Here is a 24,319-nt window from a genome sequence, read left to right as displayed (position 1 = left end):
CCGGACAGCACCATTTTACAGGAATATTTATACCCACATTTTTGTTGAAAATGCTCTCAGAATGCACCAAATTCAAAATAACTTTTCAAAAATTTCTGGGGGAGGCCCCCCAGACCCCCCGCCGATAAGTGTCGTCTTCGGCGAGTACACCGTTGGGCTTCGCCCGCCGGCCGTCAAAACCTCTCCCTTTCACAATTCCTGGCTGCGCTACTGATAATGGTACGTTCGTCTGACTTTGCACCGCAAATTGAAAATACCACGTTGCGTATTGCCATGCTGATAAAAAAACGCATTTCATTTTCACATGCTTTTTCTTGAAGGGGCGGCAAAATCTGAATCCGCCCCGGGCGGCACATTCCCTAGCTACGCCACTGGGTTAACGTCCAACATCTGTTGCTCTTCACCTGTTTCGTACATTCTACTGTTTCAAGAAAGATTACTCTAAATGCATCCAAAAAAATTATTATCGGTACAATAAAAGCAAGGGGCTTCTCAGTCAACAGCAATTGCCAACTTGCCTCTCTCGGCTGTTGCAATGATTTACCTTCAAGAGTGAATAAGGAGGAAATTTACCCCATGAAACATGCTGAACGTGAGTTTAGCATGTACAATTTGGGCTCTTTATTTTTTGATCAGATTAACCATGCGTTCTAACCATTTTGCTCCTAAATGTAGCCTACCTTAAGGCAAGAAATGCTGCTCATAAGCTATAACCTGCCAAGGAAAAATAACAAGTTCAAGAACTGCCAATCCTTTTAATGTTCCAATAACTTACCTACAGGAGTCTAAAGTAAAAGTTTCACGTACACTATCAAAGTATTTCAAAAAGAAACAGAAATACTAGGGTGTTCCAAAATTTCACCACTTTTAAATTTCAAAACGAGTACCTTTTTTTCTGATGGAGTTTTGGCCGCTGATTACGAATCTGGCATTATTTTTTCATTATGACGTCATCTTGAGGGTGCCCCACGCGATTTTTCGCGTTTTTTCAATATCTCGAAAACTACTTGGGCTAGACGTATGGAATTTGTATCAAATGATGCAGAATATACGATTTCCTATCTCTACTTAAGAGTGTTTAAAGTCGTATCTGCTTCAGAAAAAAAGTTATTTGAGAAAAACACTTTTTTATTGTTTTTACATTCATTCCATATCTATAATCTTCGAGCTATATGACAATACATTGTGACGTCAATTCGGTAATTGGTAATAACAATGGTAATTGTTTGTAAATCAACAATGATAATTGTTTGCTGACAATACGGGTCTTAAGGGATAATAACAATTTCCAATTTGAATTTAGTTGGTCAGTTTTAAATGCAGTATAAGCAGGGATATGGCATGGTTGAGATCTGTTGAGGTTAAGTCTCTGATAGTCTCGAAAAAGTTACTTGGAAATACATTACCAACGTGTAGAGAAGTTATAGAGCACTATCATTATATTCAGCAGCTTTTAATGGATACAGACACTAAATTTTTGAAGAAAACTCCAGGATTCAATGATATCAAAGATGTAGTTATGAATGACATAGTTCAACTGTGGAGAAGAGCCAGCTTGCCTGCTATCGAGTTGAGAAGTATCCATACAAAACTGAAGCAACTTATTCACAAGTTTGCTGTGGCAAGAAAACGTGCCAAGAAATTGAAACTTATTTCAATCAGCGATGGCTGGCTCGACCAGCTCTTTGATATAACCAAGTGCCGGTGTGAAATACCAGATATATTTCAAACGTATAAGGGTAAGCTGATTTGTAGTTGCAGTTTTGACCACAGAGTTCCAGAAAAAGAAATTATGTTTCTGAAAGATCAAAGGTCCGATAGAAGAATGATTTTATCTTCATCCAAAGATGCACTGTTTAATATACACAAGCTGCAGAGTGTAATCAAGCTCAAGCGACGCACCACGGCAGAAGATGATATTGAGATCCCCACATCCAGTAAATTAAGAGCTACAATAAACGGAGGCCTATCCAATTCTAAAGTTTTATTCAATTCGTTGAGACCGCGCCAGTTCGATTTAAATATAACTTCTAATGAGAGCAACGATGATGTTTTGGAAGCAGAGACGAGTGATAATGTTAGGGACACGTCAACCTATTTCGACCTGGATTACCAACCTGCTCCCAAGCATCTTGCAGGAGGAAAAGCTTACCTTAAAAAACGTTCATTTTCGATCAGTACCAGTGACTGTGTTAAAGCAGACCGTCGTTTAGTGTCGATTCGCCAACAATCCGATCTGCAGCGATCAACTGTTGGAGAAAAAAATATTTCTGCTTCGCCAACAACTGTACTTCGAAAGCGCGAGCAGTGTCGACTTGAAGCTTTAAATCAATGTGAGGAAGAGCTGAAACATGCTAAAGCAATTCAATTATGCTATGATGGAAAAATCATAAACAAAATGGACAGGTAGCCTACATCTTTTTGGGACAATTTGTGAATACAGGAGTCAAGTGTGAAAAAGTTATAGCTGTGAAAACTTTTTTGGAAGGAATTTCGGTAACTTCTCAGACCATTTTTAACTGTGTTACCGAGCAAATTTGTGAGGATACTTTGAGTAAAATATATTCAGTTATGTCAGATACTACTGCATTAAACACAGGGAAAAAATCTGGTGTAAATAAGCGCCTGGCCGATTTCTTCATGGAACGGCATGGTCGAGGCATCCACACATTGGAATGCTTATTTCATGTTAATGAAATATATTTCACTCATGTCATCTCAAAAATCGAAGGGCAAAAGAAGAGACCTGGAGCAATGCAAGATGGAGCACTGATGAATCACTTTAGTGAAATCAAGAAGCCTGATTTGAGTCACATTGTTGACAGAGTTAAACTTAGCGTTCCTATCACAGGATTAGCTGCTCTGCATTTGAGAAAGAAAGCAGAATGGTTTTCTAGTCAGATAGAAAATGGCGTAACGAACATTCGTTTAGGAACGATCACGTGTGTTTACTTGCTTTGGCTTGTTACCTTGTAATGGATGTTCCAGAAAACATGAGAAATCTTTTGTTTTACAAGCAAGAGCCGACATGCCATGCCCGATGGATTACAACAGCAAGCGGATATCTTCGTCTGTTGATTTTCAACGTCTGTAAACTGGATGGTAACCAAAAAGAAAAACTTACTAGATTGGTATCTTACATAGTTTCAGTCTATCTACCTTCGTTTTTGCTTATTCACCTGATGCCTTCCGCTGCTGAAGGCCCGGGTATCATGATTGTGCAACGAAATTTTTTACTTGCGTACAGAGACCTCGATTCAGAACTTGCAGATGTCGCTTTGAAGTACTTTTACGACCATGCTCTGCAATGGTTGACACCAATAAACATCTCATTAAGCGTTTTCTCTGAAGTACCACCTTATTCCGTTGAAGCTGTAAAAACAGTAGCGTTTCCGCAGTCAGTAGATGCCAGAAGTTTAAGTATGCGAGATCGCAAAGCCGGACTTCGAAACTTTTTTACTGCAAAGAGCAAAACTGCTCCTTGTATGATGTGTTGCGATGTTCCGGAGACATTTTGGAAAAAAATTGAGAACAACAACAGAGCGACGGAAAGGATGATTGGGAAATTAAAAGGTGTCGTTAACAACAGGATTATCGATAACCCATCACAAGCAGGAAAGACAGATGCTCGCTTCCGTGCGTTTCTTTGTAATTAGCAGACGACCATCATGAACGTTGAAAATAATTTTAGTGTTATGTTAGCTTACAGTTTGTTGTTTTGGTTAAGATACAGCTGAGTGGGACATACTGTATGCTCTTTTATTCCTGATTATACTACTCGCGATTGTTTATGTCAGTGGAATTTTCTTAGTGTGTGATTTTTCCTGGCCAATCTATCTAGGCTCTTTAGTTGCTAATATTTTTTTATAATATTGCGGTGTATTTTACTTAATATGGTACAGTATTGTATAATATTGACTTAGAACGACTACAGGTTATAAAATCAAATTTAAAAGTAGAGACGCTTTTTAAATTTGAACCCATCCTGCAAATGACGTCACAATTGTAATTGTCATACAGCTCGAAGATTATAGATATGGATATAAAAACAATAAAAAAGTGTTTTTCTCAAATACCTTCTTTTCTGAAGCAGATACGACTTTAAACACTCTTAAGTAGAGATAGGAAATCGTATATTCTGCATCATTTGATACAAATTCCATACGTCTAGCCCAAGTAGTTTTCGAGATATTGAAAAAACGCGAAAAATCGTGAAAAAACGCGTGGGGCACCCTCAAGATGACGTCATAATGAAAAAATAATGCCAGATTCGTAATCAGCGGCCAAAACTCCATCAGAAAAAAAGGTACTCGTTTTGAAATTTAAAAGTGGTGAAATTTTGGAACACCCTAAGAAATACGTTAAACAAATGGTGGGCAGCGCTGCAGTAGAATTGAACTAAGGTTTTATGCAGAGTTCGTGCAGTAATAACAACGTAACTGTACAAACCAAAAAAGACAAAATAAAGAACACTATAAAGCCAAGTGAAAGCGACCTTGTTATCGCTTGATGGATTCAGTGATCCGATTTATCATAACTGTATTAATGCTCTTTGGAGATATTAATATTATATTAATTGAAAAACGACTGCTTTTTCTTGTGGGTGATAAAAACGTTCTATCACTACACCGAGTAATAAAATGACCGTAGGCAAGTTTACAAACGCTTGGCTATAGCTCTTCTTTTAAAGGGAGGAAAATTGTCATTAAAAACATAGCCAAAGTGTTGTTATCATTTGCAAAACTTCAAAGGAAGTACTGTCTACTCTCCAGACAGCAAATCAGTCGTTTTTACATCTGCAGACGTTGAATCAATGTAAAAAAACAACCGATTTGCTGTCTGGGTCTGCTCCACGTTGCAGGTCTCACTGTTTGTGTCATAAGTGTGGAGTCATCCTACTGTTTCACTGTAGACTGGACAAATAAGGAAAACAGGGTGAAAATAGTAATCGCCTGCTAGCAGTTGATGTTTCAAGCACTCGCAAAAATACAGTACATGCTTGGTTGCGGTTTGCGAGAAAATGTTAACAAAATTTATGGTATCGAGCGTCATTTCAATAGCCAGCCGACGAAAGACACGTTTGCGAGTAGTTTAGTCAGAAAGACAACTCTTGAGGTGGCATATTCCAGTCGGAAAGTCAGTTCCTTTTTTACATAAAAGAAACTGATTTGCTGGCTGGGATAGGCTAACAACTCGTAGGCTACAACAATAATTCAGCAAAAATAATACTTGGCCAATTGGTGACGTGTTTCTTTTCACCATCGATTTCTTGACGTTAATAAAGTAGATATGATGCAATTTTCTGCAGATCAACAAAAGCATAATAACAAAGACGAAAACCATTATTTTGGGTAGCTACAACGAAAACAAAGACTTGGTGGTTTGTTTTCAAACGTTCAAAACTACGTAATGCAAGCAAGTTAAGAAATTCAAGCACACTGCAGCTTGATAACGCAACCGCAAAAGTTGTACAATGCACATGTCTCAAACTGATGTGTTAAAAATAAACGTGCGATAACAAAAATTTATTTTTAATTGTGGAAAAAAGATCCGCTAATGGTCACGTAACAACATAGTTATACACAACGCCTTTTGAAATTAACAAATCGCTTAGCGCTGCACAAGAAATGAAGCAGCTTTACTTTGGTGACAACAGATAATTTAGTGAAGACTTCACATAGTAGGCTGGCTTGTGCAGGTTTTCGTGAAATCATGTGAAGTTTTCAAATAAATCTTTTTCTATCTTTGAAGAAACGAAAAAAAAAAATTCATGAAAACCAACTTTGAAATCAAGATTACCAAGACAATATGTATTGTGATGCGCTTACATATTCATAAGTTCATCGCAAAAACCTGTCGCTAGGTGTCAGACAAACAGAATGAAAAACTGAAAAAATACCTTTTTGATCCAGTTGAGGATAGCGGTAGCATAGTTAGCAGACGTACAAGCAAAAGTAGCATATCAGCCAGCACATCGCTAAACGTTTACACTGATTCAACGTTTCAAAACGTAGAGTCAATGCAAAGAACTGAAAGATGTGCCAGAAGAACGAACAAAACATTTGAAAGCCAGTTTTGTCTTCTTTTCAGTTGCAAAAAAAAAAGTTTTTCGATCGCACTGGTTTCATCAAATCGAAATGAATATCGATGGTAAAGCTTAATTGACGGACGACTGGCGGATAGGACTGATCATAGAAGGCTCTTGTAATACGCCAGAGTTGCTGGCGATGCCACAGAGACTCATTCCTGCAAAATGGAAAAATCGACTTTAGCAATTTAGAAACAGAATTTTGCATAGCTGAGTTATACTGTGACGTTAATAATGGTTTTCATCTACTTGGATTGACCCTGCTGGGCAATGAACACTGTTATGTGGTACTAATGTCATCTATCGTATTGACAGTTAACTGGAGAAAGGTAGAGCAGTTGTTTCGATCTATTTAGGCCTCATCAGCACGGTGCTTATTTTTTAAATGACAAAGGTTACCGAACAGAGCAAGTTAGGGTTATAGGTTGGCTTCAGTTTTTACATAATTCATGCACTAGCCTACATGTAATGAATTGCAGCAATTACTTGAAGTAATAAAAAAATTGGCGTTTGAATGCATCCACTTTGCTCAATTATATCGAGAGAAACTACTGAAAACATGATTGATTGTGATGGCTGTAAATCAGGTATCTGAACTAGTAGTTTTTTAAGTGCTTAATCCGCACAGACAAGTAAAAAAAACATACTGTACTGTACACATGCTAAACAGTAAGTAAAATACTAAAATATTCTACTGTAGTGCAAATCAATCATCAAAGCATGCATATTAAGAGGTATAAAGGTTAGCCATAGCACCAAGGGTTGTGACAGCATCCATTGAGTAAATTTTGCGTGCATTTCAAAATTCATTCCCTTGTTAAACCAATGCGCACTCGAAAGCTGATTAGTTAGTAACTACCAGAAAGTAGATACAGAGTATTGTGTAATAGGAACAAGAAGCTTGTAACATTTTCTTGCTCTTGTGATAAATTTAAGCTTGCGATCGTGAAAACAAGACTCCCGTACAATTGTTTCCAATAACATTGCTCTTTTTACATTGTTTCAACGTTTCCAAACGAGTAAAAATAATTACGAAATATATCGCAATTTCAATGGCATCATTTCGAATGAGCTGCTGTACAAATCGCAGTGTATTGCAACTCGGAATGGTTTTTCTAAAACCTTAAGCAAAATGCGTTGGTGAGTAAAATAATACTGGCTGTGAGATGAAGATTTAGTTACCTAGGCCCTCCAGTGAAAGAGAAATACATACGCGATTTTAAAGAGTCTCACTTGAACGCAGTTTGTAGGCTGCTGGTGAATTGTTTCAATGCATTCACGGCACTTGAATTTGGCAATTGCTTTGCGCCCGTAGCATATCAAACACGGATAAGATGCGTAAAATAACACAGAACATAGCACCTTTCAAAAGCAAAGTACGGCAAAGTGAATAAAAAGGGCAATTTAATTACTTTTATCAATTCCTATTTACGTGAAAAAGGTACTGGGATTAAAATTCAAAGCCACGTACCGTATGCAGTAATTTAATAGCATTGCACCATGCCTGAATTAATATAGAACTTGGACATGAAATAAAACAACGTAATCGTAATGATTTCAAAGTCGGCAGTTTCAAAAACAAATAAACAATTTCTTGTTATAAATTAAAGCAGCTCGGTAATATGACAAAACATTTCACGCCGCAGACCACCTCGCTAAATATGTATGGATTTCCTCTGCACTGTTGTATCGCAATTGTCATTATTATGATTAAATGAGCCACACACTCTTGGAAAAGGCCGCATGCGACTACAACTGATGGTTAGCGTTTCTACAAATTGAACGAACTAGTACTAGTTGATGGGCGCGCATATGAACTGTGCATTAATGACGACCGGACGTTTCCATCTTTAATCAGTAGTACTTTAATTAGAGCCAATCTTGAAGCCAAGAAACTTTTGTCAGTGAATCCGCAGCTAATCTGAGAGAGACAATGCTTGACGCTTGGTTTAAGCCACAAAGAAGTCTAAAGAATTTACACTTTGTGTCAAGTTGTTAAAGTTCAACGAAGCGACAGCAGTCGAGTGAAGAGGAAATTGACTTTATTATGTCGTGAACTGGCACTACGAGTGTTGTCTCAACATATTGCCTTTGGGCACAACGATTTGTTGTGGCACTTCACAATATCTGAGCTGTGGAAATGGATCTATGAGAGAGTGCTATGATTATGTTTTGTGGCTGTGTATTGTAGTTAAGCTCTTGTATTTAATGACAAAGCTAATGTTCGTTTTTTAAGTGGAAATTTGTTGCTTAAAATGCTTTTACTGATTAGAACAGACATTCAAAATACAGTTTTTAAGTTCCATTTATGTAACTTTGCAATAATATTGTTGACGTATTTTGAATGGCGGTTCTCATATTCCATTTTAGCTCATTTTACAAACCAAGCCACGCGATAAACACACTCTGTGGTTTGCAACGACAACTTTATGTTTGATATCAACCCAAAACCATTTCGAATTAATTACTTAAACAAGTTCTCATGGTGCATGTATCCCAAGAGTTCCAGTAAGTATTCTTGAGCATACAATTTCAATTGCTGCTACAAGAAAGAATGGAAGTTGTTGCATACATCATTGTTTTATTTTGTATTGTTCAGGCTAATCTCAGTTGTCAAAGATTTTGATTGAATGGACAGGTGAGCACAAAAGCCAGTCTCGTGGCCACCTTCGAGCATGCTGTCTTTCCATTCCCAGAGATAAACTGTGTACTTCCGATAGGCATCGAACTCGTGCCCTTCTGATCGTCGCGCGGGCGGTCTCACCACTCGGCCGGTGCAGACACTCTCATGTTATGATGAAAATTCAACTTTAGTGAGTTGCAGATGTTAAAACAAATCCCAAAAAACATGCTTCAAGAGAATGTGGAAAAAACATGCCTCGATTTTGTGATACAAAAGTTAGTGAATTAACTGAGAAAGCAAGCAAGTAGCACGGGAATTAGTTAAGCAGCATTCTGAATTGCAATCACAGTTGAACGATTCGTTAAAGGTTATGAAGAAAAGATAAAACTGGTTAGATTTCAAAAAATACAGTCAGCCAATCAACGACTTTTGTTTGATTTAGCACTAAGATCAACCCATTGAAGTGAAAACATACGATTGTGCTGAAATAAAAGCTAATCGTGCAGCAATGCATCAGGCTAAACAAGTGAATTTCTAAGTGCAAGCTGAGGAGCAGTGAACAGCATCCTACCTATGTACAGAGATCTAACGAGTCGGTATAGTTAGAGACGCATGCCTGCATGAAATGAATAAAAAATAGTTTTAAGTCAGAACTGGATAGAAACAAAAACCAATATATATTATACATACAGTAAACACTAATACAGCCTAGCCCTATACTGTACAGATCAGATCGGGGAAATAGACAAGACTTAACTTAGTAACTTTGAAGCATTATTTTAAAATAGCAACTTGCCACTACGACAATATTTTCCGCAAGGTCCCACGCACAATATAAATGCAATGCAACTGCAAGATCACACCATCAATGACTGAAATTCACTCTCTCATCAATGTCTTTCGGCTTTGTGTAAGTTGTGACGTCCATACGTAACACGAGGATTTCATTTATGGCCTTTCGTTGAATTGGCGAACACAACACGGTTTAAGCTTGAAGGCATCTTTGCCTGGTTTTACCGCATTTGTGTGTAAAATTTAAACTATTTCATGTCTGGTTTAACTCGTATAGTGCAACAGATAGTCAGCCAGCCATATGGAATAGATATAGAGATTTCCCAAAAGTACAAAACTCACCAGAATTGAGCTGCACTTGGCTCAGTTGTGTCGTGGAAGGTAGAGTCGCATTCTGTGATAATCCTCCTTGCTCTTTGACCACAGCAACTGGAATACAAAACTATTTATTACAAAAAAAAAACAAGAAACAGACAACTGGAAATTTCACATTGATTACAAAGATTCTCAGCCACAAAAAGAATGAGGCTAATGTGAAGTCTCCTTAAACAGTTTTCAATTACAGTTTTGAGTTCGGGGATTAAAATGACTGATATAAAAGTGCAAAGTTATTGGGCTGATAAGATTGGAAAGCTTTAGCTTATAAAATACTTGTTCCAATCATTTTACCAGCCTTCCAAGCCACGGAAGTCTACCCACCTAATCTGCCTTTTTTACAATGATTCAATACAGTCTGCAAACATTTAATCAATGTAAAATTAAGACTTGTTGGCTAGGAGTAGGTATGTTTTAAAAAAAGTTTAGACACTAATTTCAGTCTAGAGCTGTCGTATTTATACTTTGACGTGACAAACACAATGGCTATAGGGTAAAGTGTAATCAGAATTGGCACAGGCCTTCTGCTTTGCTCATTAACTTCACTTCACAAACAATCGGTTGCAGTTTCACTGTTTCAACGTGGGTTAACGTTGAATACACACTGCATTTCCATAGCTCGTTTCATAAGTTCGTGATAAACAGTAAATAAACATAGGTGGCATGTCAATAGGGTTACAGCATTAAGGTTACAACTATGAAGAAAATGACACTGAATGCTTTCAAGTATAGTGGAGAACATCAGGTCTGTGACACAACGGTCTACCACTCAATTTGCCATTAGCCTCATACTTTTGATGGGGACGAATTGGTCAGCGCATTAGACATTTTTCTGTCGTCATAGACCGGATACACAGAAATTTATGCTCACTTATTTTTGTATTACTATTGCAAAGCTTTCAAATTAGTAAACGTGCTAAAGCAACATTATGATTTTCTGCAACAAAAGAACAAATCTACAAGTTTAGATAGAACAAAAAATGTGAAACTGATTTAAAAAAAAAGATAAAAAATTTGCATTGAAATAAAAAATTGAACAAAAAATAACTCACAAAAGTAAGGGTGGTCCATCGCCTCTCTTGCTGTAAGTCTGGCCTGGTGATCGTACTTAATCAGTTTATCAAGAAAATCGATCGCTTCAGGGCTGACAAGATGCTGGTTCTCGCTATGAACAAACCTCTCCCACCTCTTGCGCGAGTGCCTGAGTGTGACCAAGAAAAGCGGTTAGAAAAAAAACACCGACCGCAAAACGACATTTAAGTTTTAATTGTCATTAAAATAAAATACAATTTTAGTGCGAAAAAAATAGCTTGAAGTTGTTGATGTTTGATGACCACCACAAAACAATGAAAGGAGAAAAGCTTGGAAGAGAACTGAGCCGTAAACTTCCTAGCCATTACTTTGCTATCATTTTACAAATGTACAGTTCCCTTTTTTTTGATAAAAGTTACCCAAGCAAATGTAAAATGCCCATTGCCCATGTAATCGTCAATCTTTTGAAAGATTCCCGTAACCTTTCGTAAGATCAACGTTGAAAGATAAACACGTTACTTTCGAATGCCAGCAAAATATCTTTTACCAAACGATATCAAAAAACAGTGGCACACAAAAGGCAGGTAAATATCATGACTTACAACCCACTATTGATTTATGACAATCTTGAAGAGCATGCAAAAATATAGTAAACTGGAATGTTATGGCAACTTGTCACTAAAACTTACCGTCCGAGAATATCATTAAATCTTGGATCAAGTTCGATATTGTACTTATCCAGATATTCGTACAAGTCTTCAGTGCCCAGAACTTTGGCAATGCGAACCAACTGAAAAGAAATCAATAAATTGGCACAGCTTGAAGATAGCCAGCTGCCCAGGCAGCAATCAGGCATTATATACAATTTTACATTGATTCAACGTGTCTGCAGACATTGAATTAATGTAAAAAAAGGTCTGATTTTTTGCTTGGGTTTTAAGGTTGTGCGATACTGAAAAAAGTAGGATTAACTGTTTCTACTGTAAACAAGCGAAGGTGATTGGGTTTTGTTCTGTTGAAATGTCTACAATGATTTACAACATTTGTAGACATGAAATACAAACTGTTTTGGGACAGAAAGTATAGTCCTCAACAGTCAACATACCCAGACACATCAGTCTGCCTACCAAGGCTAAAAAAGTTTCTAGGACTGCGTGTAACGATTGTCTGTTGAATAGTGCATTAATGTCTAGTTTGTCAAAACCATGCAAAACAGGGACCACCTTCAAATGAGCTAAAATACTGAACGCCTTTGAAAGATTCTAGAAGTTTTCCATTTCACAACAGTGATTTAAATAAGTCGTTGAAGATGACTCATCCACAAGACGTGTTGAGAAAGTGCAGGTGAAATAATTTCAAATTGTAAAAACGTTGATTCTAGTAACCTTGACACAAAACTAATTGTGACGAGACGGTAACAACAAACCAGGCCTTTTTTACATTGATTCCACGTCTGCAGACGTTGAATTAATATAAAAATGACCAGATTTGTCAATTGGGAAAGCTGCTGCCTTCTATGAAACAAACCTGATCATAGTTGTCGTGACCGTGGAAGAAAGGCTCTTTTCTGAAGATCATTGAGGCAAGCATGCACCCCAAGCTCCACATGTCCAAAGAGTAGTCATAAAACTACAACAGAAAATAGTTTAGATCGAATTGTCATGTACGACTTTAGATCGACATACCATGGCGGAACAATGATTAAACTAATTGATGAAAGCTGGGCTCAGCATGTAAATTAGGGTGATTCATAAATTGATTTTTTTTTTAATTCAATGAGGCACCCTCTTGTATCGTGTCAATACCTGAAAAAATAATCCTGTCAAATTTTTAGGGCAATCGAAAGCATTTTTAAGGTTGCTACCGACTTTGAAAGCTGCACATAATACACAAATGGGTCATTCCCTGTCAACTCAACAGGGTGTGCAAGCTCGACCCTCTTAGATTTTCTTGAAATTTACACTAAAGTTTCATATTGATGTATATTGTATAATGAACACAAAAAAAATTTCAGCTCATTATCTCAAGACGTTTAGAAATTACAGCCCTTCAAAAGTCACCAAGGTCCCTCAAAATGTGTTCGCATGTACAATTGTACATTTTCCTCCATGTTTGGGTCTTCATAACTTTTAATCTAAAGCATTTACAAAGCTGAAATTTGGTATTCTGATTAAGAAGCAGCCCTAGTTTTCATATCTACTACCAAAATTGCTAATTTCCGATTAGTTTTAGATATAGAACTTTCCAAAAATTGAAATTTTTTACATTTGAAATTTTTTTATTAATTTTTGATGTCCGCTATCTCCCAAACCAATAATCACAGAACTACCATTTTGCATATCATTAATCTATACTAGTTGATAATTAAACCCCATGAGACTGACACCAAACAAATGTAAAATTATAGAAGTTTGGAGGGTGCAAAGATGAAGCCCGAACCATCTTTACACCCTCCAAACTTCAATAATTTCACATTTGTTTGGTGTCAGTCTCATGGTGGTTAATTATCAACTAGTACAGATTAATGATATGCAAAATGGTAGTTCTGTGACTATTGGTTTGGGAGATAGCGGACATCAAAAATTGATAAAAAATTTTCAAATGTAAAAAAATTCAATTTTTGAAAAGTTCGATATCTAAAACTAATTTGAAATTAGCAATTTTGGTGGTAGATATGAAAACTAGGGCTGCTTCTTAATCAGAATACCAAATTTCAGCTTTGTAAATGCTTTAGATTAAAAGTTATGAAGACCCAAACATGGAGGAAAATGTACAATTGTACATGCGAACACATTTTGAGGGACCTTGGTGACTTTGAAGGGCTGTAATTTCTAAACGTCTTGAGATAATGAGCTGAAATTTTTTTTGTGTTCATTATACATCAATATGAAACTTTAGTGTGAATTTCAAGAAAATCTAAGAGGATCGAGCTTGCACACCCTGTTGAGTTGACAGGGAATGACCCATTTGTGTATTATGTGCACTTGTGCAGCTTTCAAAGTCGGTAGCAACCTTAAAAATGCTTTCGATTGCTCTAAAAATTTGACAGGATTATTTTTTCAGGTATTGACACGATACAAGAGGGTGCCCCATTGAATTAAAAAAAATTTCAATTTATGAATCACCCTAAATTGTAAATAGATGCAACTTTATATTAGTTGTGCTTGTGCATTACTATTTGTTGTACACTCTGCAAATGGGTCAAAATCAACACCTGGACTGAAAGACAGTAGCGATTTGATTCAAATCATTGTGTTCATTACTTCAACTTTACAGAGCTTAAGAAAGTACAGTATTCACTGTGACTTCTTGCATTGTTCGCTGAGTTATTGCAACTCAAAACAATAAAACAGCAATGTGGCTTAGGCTGGAAACACTAATTATTGCAGCAGGTTTGGTACTACCACGCCATTTTCTGCCAAGTGCTAACTTTGATACGCAAAGCAAGATCATTTGCCTGCAAGATCATATCAACTGACAGTCAGCGTTGTTTTGATAAAATCTATTGTATGCTTTGAATAGATACAACAGGCAATGTGCGGGATCCAATCCCACTTGCAAAAGTTTTCTTTCTTCAACAGCGCCAGACGTTGAAACGATACAAAAACGGTCAGTTTTTGCTGACCGAAAACAAAAACACTCCCCATGGAGATTTGTGGCGTACCTTTAGATTTAGACACCAGGACAAAATATTTTGTTGGAAAAACGTACAAAGGGCGTGCGTTGTTGCTCTCCACATGCCAAATACTCAACGATGCCTACTCATAACTAAATAGTAAAGTAGCTTGTAGCTTTATAATGCAACGTGTATTGGGGATTGTGTCTCGCCGGTCCTAGCCATCTCACACCAGAGCCGTAACAACAACATCTTTTGCTTTATTCCCACTTCAAGTGGGGTCGCCGATAGCAAGAAACAACAACGATAGCAAGAATTAGCATAAATTTGTGCCTTTCAACAAAATGCACGGCAAGCAAATTATGTTATTTTGCACCGTTTCAGCGTTTACAACTTTTGCAGGCTGGGTAAGCGATCCAACAGAGTCTTGAACAACTGACCTGGTAATCGACCAAAAGTTCTGGACCTTTAAAGTATCTTGAGGCCACCCTGACGTTGTACTCTTGTCCAGGATGGTAGAACTCTGCCAGACCCCAATCGATCAACCTCAGCTGGAGAAGAAAACAAGTTGCGATAGGTCAGATTACATTGATTATTATGATCTTTTCCTCAACTTACTGAATAAGTCACAATCAGAGTGAAATATAACCGCAAAATTCTAACAACGAGAAAAACACTTGGTCATACAGTATCACTGCTGTAGTGCTGTATCCATTTGTCAGTCATTCACTCTCTTTATGCATCAGTATCATACATAAATTGTCCCCTGAAAAGTTTTCTAACAAACTTGGTCTATCGTCATGCTTGCTCATGACAGGCAATCGTTTCCTCCACCACTTGCCAAAGTTATATTTTTTTACATTTTGACGTCAGGCGACGTTGAAACAATGTAAAAGAAGTAAATTTTGCCTCAGTGTCATTCTGTACTCTCAGCAGTGCAAGTCAACAAAATTTCAAGTGGATTTAACTGTACCGTACTTCTCTTGTCTAAGAGAGGAAATGAACAGGCCAGACAATTAACCGCCACAACCACAACCTACCTTTCTGTGTTCGTGATCAATCATCACATTGTGAGGTTTCACGTCTCTATGCATGATGCCCATGCTATGGCAGAAATCCAAAGCCTTAAAAAAAAAAAAAAAAAACTTGTGAAGCCTGTTCATATGACATACCAACAGCGACTAGCCAACGTTTGGTACACCGACAAGTAACAACTGAAAAGTGATAATTGTAAATCTTTGCGTAATGTGAAGATCGATTTAATGATGAATCAATTCAAGCTCGTCTTATGAAACAAAACAAGCATACCCTATATAAAATATAATTTCACTTGCAATCCAGTTTCTGTAGCATACATAATAGTGGGGGAAAATTTAAGAAAATCGGTCGCAATATTTGCTTTCTGGGAAGACTACTGCTGCCGATGGTAGCTACAATAATCACACACACTAACTTACACAAAATCGTGTAAATATTTTAAGCAATACTTACTTTTAAAATTTCAAACATGTAGTATCTGATGTCATAATCGGTTAAGGTTTGATATAGTTGCTGAAAATAAGAAATCACAAAATCAACAACTTATAGTGTAAGGTCAACCGTTCAAAGCGTTCATTGAAATAAAAATTGCTTGTTCTAAAATATGAACATCAGTCTTGCGGCACAAAGATCTTATAAATTACTGTAACAAAGAATAAGGACCTTCTTAAGGGTGAAACAGGCTGTAGTGTAAAGGTTTTAGAGAGAAGTAACTATATTTGATGTAACAAAGATATATGTTTTAAAATGTACATAAGAAAAGAAAGCAAATATCATAGCTCACAACTTGCTGACTAGGTAAGCCAAGTTTTTGCAAAAACAACTCATTGTATGCAAACTCTAAGTCTAACAAATTTTATAGTATCAAAAAGTAATAATTCAATTCATATGACATACCGTACTTAATGTCGTGAAACGATTCTTACTTTAACTAGTCAACGAACTGTAGCACTCACCTTAAAATCAATATTATTTACATGTTCAAAAACAAGAGCTGGTGTGCGTGACTGCAAAAGAAATAACATTTGTTAAAATTGTTTAAAAAATAGCCGATTTTTGCAACTAAAGAAATCTTGATTCAAATAGAAAATCCTTACTTTTAGAGCAATGCTTCCATGTGGTTTTATGAAAGGAAACATGATATTAAAACCACAAATAAGAAAGTAAACTCTTAATTGTTGAGACTATCACAATATAAAATAGAATTAGCTAATTTTGTTTAATGAACAGTTACGTATTTGAAGGAAGCAAATTAGTGACTATTAAAATGAAACAAAGTTTACTACTCTGGCATCATTTGAAACTGGCTCATATGACATGAAATGTTACATATACTTAAGAGTCTGTCTGATATTTAAGACTTTTAGTACTACAGTAGTACAATATATTTTGTAATCTATCAACATTTTCAAGGGATGAAATGGACACTACATTTTAGTTGCTTCCCTGTAACCTAACCCTGTACAGCGTACAATGTGAGATCATACCAGTGTAGAGCATGCAGATCACACATCATACTAGCACTGGCTTTTTGATGTTATGTTTTATTATACCATTACAATTTTGTAGAAAATTTACTTTGTTGTACCATAAACACATAAACCAAGAAACACCAAAAAAGTTCAGCAAGATTTGATTTTAAAATTCCCAAAAAAATATAGCCCACTGAAAATGCACAGTTATATCTAACAACTATTTAAAATACTGTTTTCAATCAAACAGTGGCTGCTGGAGAAATCATGCACATTCATCGTGCATTACTGCTGAGTCTGCATGCACTACAGGAATTACAAAGGCTGGGGCGTACAAAATATGCTCACTGTGCAAAAATAGATTTTTCCATTTTATTCATCATTATCAAGCAACATTGCTTCTTGCTTGTTTTAAAAACATCGATTTTCCTGTGTTGACATAACATTAAAAAGTACTTTTTCAATTTATAGCCACAAATTGACAAATATATTCATCATTGTTCAATCGCTTAAAGCATTTGTTATTCTTTGTGTTTATTTGCTGGTGGGATATCATCTGAACAAGAACTACTAGTGAAATTTACAGACCAACATCGCATTAGGATAAGGCTCAAAACAGGCAGGACAATAGGATAGTATGATGATACTAAATCCAGAGCATGGCATTTCATCATTGTCACTTTGGGTTGAGTTATTTTGGAACTGGACAATTGAAGTATAGGTTTGCATTGTAGATTAAACAATCAGATGTTGGACTGTATATATATATAATTTTTTTCAGACTTTAGATCAAAGTGATCTATTGAACAGATCGTAATGGCCCGTTTCGGTGAGTCTGATCCCTTAACGGGGGATTTTTTCATTTTTTTTTTAAATTATTGGGTACTGTAGTCTAATTATTATTGCCGTTTTAGGGTTAGGGGTTAGAGGTTAGGAACTCACCGAATCGGACTCACCGAATAGTAGCAGACCGAAACAGATGGTCTATTCCATTGACATTCCATAGTCAATTATTTTGACTATTATTGGTCATTAACCATTATCTTTTATCTTGACAAAAAAAACTAATAACTTCTATTGAAATACATAAATACAGATAGATAACAAAACACCAAAATTGTCCAAAGCCAAAGTACACTAATATCAATCTGGTAAAAGCCTAAGTGGCAACACTGAAATGTTGTGTCATAGTTGTGCATCTGTCCTAGAAGATGTACAATATTTATACTTTGACTTTCCGTGACTCATCCAAAAGCAATCACTCAATCATCACAATCAATATTTGAACTTAAACAGAAAGAATGCTCCACAATTAAACAAGTTTAGTGGCTTAGATAACAGAACTAGCAATAACAGGGACTTTGCTATTTCAGAATTTGAAGAGGTGGGTTTGACTAACAACTCACTTGTACACAAATTTTCTCATAAAGTGACGATTAAAACATTTGGTGGTCAATGCTCAAATGGAGAACACAGTTTAATCTATGAAGACTTCGCTCAATCATTACCACTGTATCTCCAACTGCGATTGCCTATAAAATTGTGTGCTCACTCCAAGCCAAAACATATCCACAAGATGCTTCAAATCACAATGTTTTAAATAATCAACTTCCACCTGCTGTCAATCAGCATATAACCACAAGCATTAAGGGGTGAAAATGCACTAATTACCAAGATACAGCTGTTCATTATCACTGGGCTGACAATCGTCTCAAATTTCCCCATGATCTGAGGACAAGGCAGAAATAACAACAAAAAAACTACTTTCCTTTATATATAACACAGCTATTCATTATAAAACAGCAAATAAAAATATCCACAAATGTTTCTCAAGAGGACCTTCTGATGATCCACAGTAAGAGTGAAAGGTGAAACAGTAGAGGTTTTAGAAAGCAGTAACTGAATTCTAAGATGTAATGTTGCGATATCTATAGAAAACAGTATAAGCTATCTTTACAAACATGTCCTAAAAGCTTATTAAATTATCGATCTTCATAGTAAAAGTATGTATAATAAAACAATCATTAGCCTACTCCAATCTAACACATTTGATGTTTGCTAAAACATATCTCAGTAGAATATCTTAATCTTACCACAGGATCTTTTACAATGTCGAGTAGAGTAATGATGTTGGGTCCACCTCCACGCAGGTTTTGCAGAATTTTGATTTCTCTTTTTATTTTCTTTGTCTTTACAGGCTGAAGTTGTCAGTTTTATTTATTAATAAAAGACTGATAAACACAATGGGCTTGCATGAAGCCAACAAGGTGTACCATATGAGCATTTATCTTCAACCTGGTCACTGGTCATACAGGTAGCACTGATTGACTTATTTGGGTCATTACTGATAATTTAGCTAAATTACTAAAACTAAACTAATTTAGGATATTTGTATAAAACATATGAAAAACCATAAACAGACATAACTAAGCAACAACACTACATTTAACATTATAAAAACAAAAAACAACAAGCGAACGTTTTCGGCTAGTCATATAGCCCTTTTCAAGCCTATAAGAAAAATACATTATTGAAAGAAATGCTAAAGAATCATATAGTATCACAGCAAAAAATATGGTCAAATCTAAGCATTTGAGAAACTGCCTCGCTCACACAAAATGATAACTGAAAATTACACAGCGCAACGGGTCAAGTATTTCAGAGGTAAAATTAATTGATTGTTCAGACAAGGACTCAGGCAGATTACGCAAGAATGACAGAAGCACAAGAGATAGTGGCACAAAACAAAGTAATGCGAAAAGCACAAGACGTGATAATTTAATCAAAAAACTGTTAAAAGGTAAGAAGCTCCGCAAGCAAATAATTGCCTGTTGAGCCCTGGGTTTAAAGATTTGATGATCAATGCCTCATGAATTTGTCCGAATTCGAAACCAAAATTCATGAGGCATTGATCATCAAATCTTTAAACCCAGGGCTCAACAGGCAATTATTTGCTTGCGGAGCTTCTTACCTTTTAACAGTTTTTTGATTAAATTATCACGTCTTGTGCTTTTCGCATTACTTTGTTTTGTGCCACTATCTCTTGTGCTTCTGTCATTCTTGCGTAATCTGCCTGAGTCCTTGTCTGAACAATCAATTAATTTTACCTCTGAAATACTTGACCCGTTGCGCTGTGTAATTTTCAGTTATCATTTTGTGTGAGCGAGGCAGTTTCTCAAATGTTTAGATTTGACCATATTTTTTGCTGTGATACTATATGATTCTTTAGCATTTCTTTCAATAATGTATTTTTCTTATAGGCTTGAAAAGGGCTATATGACTAGCCGAAAACGTTCGCTTGTTGTTTTTTGTTTTTATAATGTTAAATGTAGTGTTGTTGCTTAGTTATGTCTGTTTATGGTTTAAAAGAGTTACCTCTCTACCCAAATTGTACATATGAAAAATGGCATGAAAAAGTAACATCATGTTTAATAATTTTTAAGAAGTAGAAAATGGACTATTAAAAAAACTTGATTAAAAATCTGTTTAAAACACATCAAGGAATCTCCAGAATGGTAAAAAGTAGAGGGATCAGGACATTTTATCATGGCTAACCTGGCTCAAATGACAAATGATTGAAGCCGAATTTGCAGTGACATCTCACCGCAAGATTATTTGGTGCAAATTCCATTTTATCCATTGGGGATATCTTGCCATGTGCAGATATTTTTGTTTACCAGTGTCGAATTCTCATTACAATTTATAGCAAGTTATGCCAAACATTCTATGTCAGAAAAGGTTCACTGAATGATTATACCCACTTCTACACTACAATGCATTATGTTATAACAATGCAAAAAAACAATACAAAAAAACATACCTTTAAAATTTTGATTACTACTTTTTTGTTTTCAGTTACATTAAATGCTTCAAACACTTCACTATATTTTCCTCTTCCTAACTTTCTCACAAGTTGGTAGTCATCTTGGTTGCTGCAAATACAGTTATAAATAATACAAATAATATGGTATGACGCTGCACATAATGTTAACAGCATGACATATTAAAAAAGATGCCTTAGCTTATGTTGATTTATGACTTTAAATATGCTGCGGTCCAAATGACGCGATTCCTAGACTGCAAGGCCCAAATGTCGCAATGCATGAATGATGCGAGATTTGATTTTCCTAATAAAATTAATTGAATTCGGCAGTTATTTCATTTGTTGTAGATGAGACTTAGTTATTTCTCACTAAAACTAATTGCGTTTTTTGTTGTTTTAATACGGTAGTAATTTCATTTGTCACGGGAGCAAATTTTAATTTTTTTCACTAATAAAATAAAGATGAAGCCGCCACTAATTTATTTGTTGCTTTTTAATCTTAACGGACATGTTTGCAGGGAAATCGAAAGTGAAAATAGCCAAGTATCATCTTTAGTTTGTTAAGTGCAAAAAACAATTTTTATATTTTTGTTTGTATAAATAATAAAAATTGAAATAGCTACCGCAATAAATGAAATTATTACCTTATTCAAAAGAACAGTTAATTTTAGTACAAAATAATCAAATCTCGCGGCAATCATGCATTGCGGCATTTGGGCCTTGCGGTCTAGAGATCGTGTCATTCAGACTATGGCATAAAGTCGAGTAGCTTATGTATATTGTATAGGATATAAACACAAGAAAGCTGGGGCTACTACATTAAACAGTATATCTCAACTTTAGGTTTACAGATTTTCAGAAGTCTGAGACTTCTGAAAATTAATGTAACCATTGTAAGTCATTTTTAGAGACTTCAAGTCTCCAAAAATGACTTACAATGATTACAAAAATGTCAATTATTTATAGTCATAATGTCACAGTTATCATTATTAACCACAATGTACTAAAAATTAGCATAAAATCAACTAAAAATCAATGTAAGTTTTAAAAGATATACTCATCCGTAAAAGCAAAGGTGGACATATCAACGGATATCAATCAGACACTTTATTGCATGAAAAAGATTTTCAAGTGGTGAAGTGCTCAATTAGGCCTACTCGCTAATTACCGTACGGTACATTTATAAATCAACACTTACCCCCAATCAACAACATGTGATTCATAATCCCAATATTCTCTTGGTCGATGAGTGTTTACATCATGGTACACGCGTGCTCGACTCGCTATTGCCATAATAATGTGCTTATTTAAAGTTAATTATAATAACATATCCAACACTTCAAACCTGTAAACTACACAATATATGGTTTACTTTACAAACCGTACCATCTTGGGTGCCGTAACTATCTAACTAACAAAAGTGTGTTTTTACAATGTAGCCCAAGGTTATCACACGGCCCACAACTACTACATAAACCTGATATACCGCATATACTCGAGTATAGGTCGATCTCGTGTATAAGTTGAACCCCTACTTTTGAGCTTAAAATAGAGCTGGGCGATATTACAATATTTTGATACGATATTTTTTCGGCAGCAATATTTATTCACAAAGCTCAGATTTTATCGTTTATAAATGTACTGAAATTATAGCAACATTTTCGCATGCGCAGTGACACAGACATCGCATGCGCAGACAACCCAGTGTGTGTGCATTTAATTATTTACGCATTGCGAGCAGTCTTTGTGATTACGCAATCCTGCTTATTGATTCCCACGTGTTACGTTGTTGCGAAGGATGAAGTCCGGTAAATACGATAGGAAACTTGCAAGCTGACTGAATTTACGTAGCATAGCGTAGCGGTCGTAGCATAGTGTAGCGGCCGTAGCCTACGGTAGCTATAGCTTGGTAGATACTTTATATTGTTTTGCTACTCACAGCTGCATCTCTATTTTGCATCAAAAACTATCAACAAGGACAGCTGCATCTGTACATGGTGGCGAGCTAATGCACTGACTTTTCCTACACTTGCAAAAGTTGCAAGAAAACTTTTGTGCATTCAAGCCACCACAGTGTTAGTAGGGAAAGGGTGTTTTCACTGAGTGGCTCAATTGTTTCCAAGAAGAGATCGTGCCTAAAACCTTGCAATGTCAACATGCTGACATTTTTGTCCAAAAATCTTTAGTTTGCGACATTAAATCGCAGCATTGTTTGCAATAAATGTTGTTCATTTCAGTACCAATGCTCAGTATGTTTTTCATGCAGTTATAGAAAGTCGTGCTTTGCGATTCGCCGTAAAATATCGAAACTTCGATAATATCGTTTTATTTTTGGTAATATCGTATCGAAATTATTTTACCAATATCGCCCAGCTCTAGCTTAAAATCGGTGATATTTTCTTCTCCCGTGTATAGGTCGAATAGCTTATTCCCGACACTAGCCTACCATTCGATGGTTCATCTAAGTATTGCCACCAATTGACATATGGTAAGGAAATTTCAAAGTAGAGCATAAAAGCCATAAACGTAGAGTAACTTACGCTGCTGGAATAGTTATGTAACACTATTCACGGCAGTAGCCTAATAGGTACGGTAAACCAGCTAAATTAGACGCGCTATTTTCAACAAGCTCTTCCCGCTGTGAGATCAGTTATGATTCAACAGAACGCATTGTTTTGTTATCAGATGCACGAGAATCGAAATCCACTCACTAACGCATGAAAATTAGCACTTGGCTTTCCTGTATTTAATAGTCTTGGTCGCAGATATTGCCTACATAAACGACGTCTCTTACCGCTATTATCACCTAGCCATTAGCCAACCTGACATCATTGTTTTATGCGGCCGCTATGGTTTCACATCGACTTCAACGATCATGAAATGTTACGTAATAAAAAACAATTATATCCTACACGCAAAAATTTAAAAATTGGTCGCTTAAAAGAGCTTTTTTTGCTGTTTTGTTTCGTGAGCTTTGCATATTGCTCAACAAAGTCATAAAGTTGACAATTGACAAAAAATCATTAAATTTAAAAATTAAGTATGAATCACTGCAAATAAACCTATTCGATACTTTTACTTCGGCCGTAATCTACGTCGGCAAATGATTTTAACAGTGCAAAAATATGTTAATTTTGCATGCTGCCGAGCTAGAGACAACAGCTTGTCTTGAACAAATGGAGTCTGGCGGTGGTTAACTTCCATTCAGAATTTCATAGTTTGCCCAATTGGCTGCAGAGATGTCTTGTCCATCAGCTTTGTTGATTAGAAGTTGAACAGCTGACATGAATGGGTGTCTTGATTTCAGTTGACGGGGGTGCTCATTTGAAAGAGTGGAAGAAGATGGTTGGACTCCAATGCTTGTCAATCGAGAGACAGAGTGGCTTCTTCATGACAAAGTTCAGAGGGTTAAATGCCAGCAAGAATGGGGAGACTGTCCAATGGTGTAGGGCACTGGAAT

At 36.1% G+C, this 24,319-nt stretch overlaps 1 protein-coding gene across 1 annotated transcript; it reads right to left on the bottom strand.

The window, feature by feature from the left end:
- Window positions 1-740: 740 nt before the first annotated feature.
- On the bottom strand, window positions 741-22,206 carry LOC145786085 (casein kinase II subunit alpha-like). Its single transcript, XM_082597729.1, has 12 exons — window positions 22,058-22,206; window positions 20,857-20,968; window positions 19,130-19,234; window positions 16,521-16,571; window positions 16,018-16,077; window positions 15,567-15,650; window positions 14,967-15,077; window positions 12,438-12,539; window positions 11,600-11,700; window positions 10,931-11,079; window positions 9,846-9,932; window positions 741-6,246 (listed from the first exon to the last, which is right to left on the bottom strand). The coding sequence occupies exons 1-12, from the start codon at window positions 22,150-22,152 to the stop codon at window positions 6,158-6,160; spliced, it is 1,146 nt and encodes a 381-aa protein (XP_082453855.1). The 5' UTR covers window positions 22,153-22,206; the 3' UTR covers window positions 741-6,157.
- Between the last annotated feature and the right edge of the window lie 2,113 nt (window positions 22,207-24,319).

This window comes from Aplidium turbinatum, chromosome 17 (genome assembly GCF_918807975.1).
Source record: "Aplidium turbinatum chromosome 17, kaAplTurb1.1, whole genome shotgun sequence".
Lineage (NCBI taxonomy): Eukaryota > Metazoa > Chordata > Ascidiacea > Aplousobranchia > Polyclinidae > Aplidium > Aplidium turbinatum.
The sequence above is the reverse complement of the archived record's forward strand: the minus strand, read 5'-3'. Positions and strand labels throughout refer to the sequence as shown.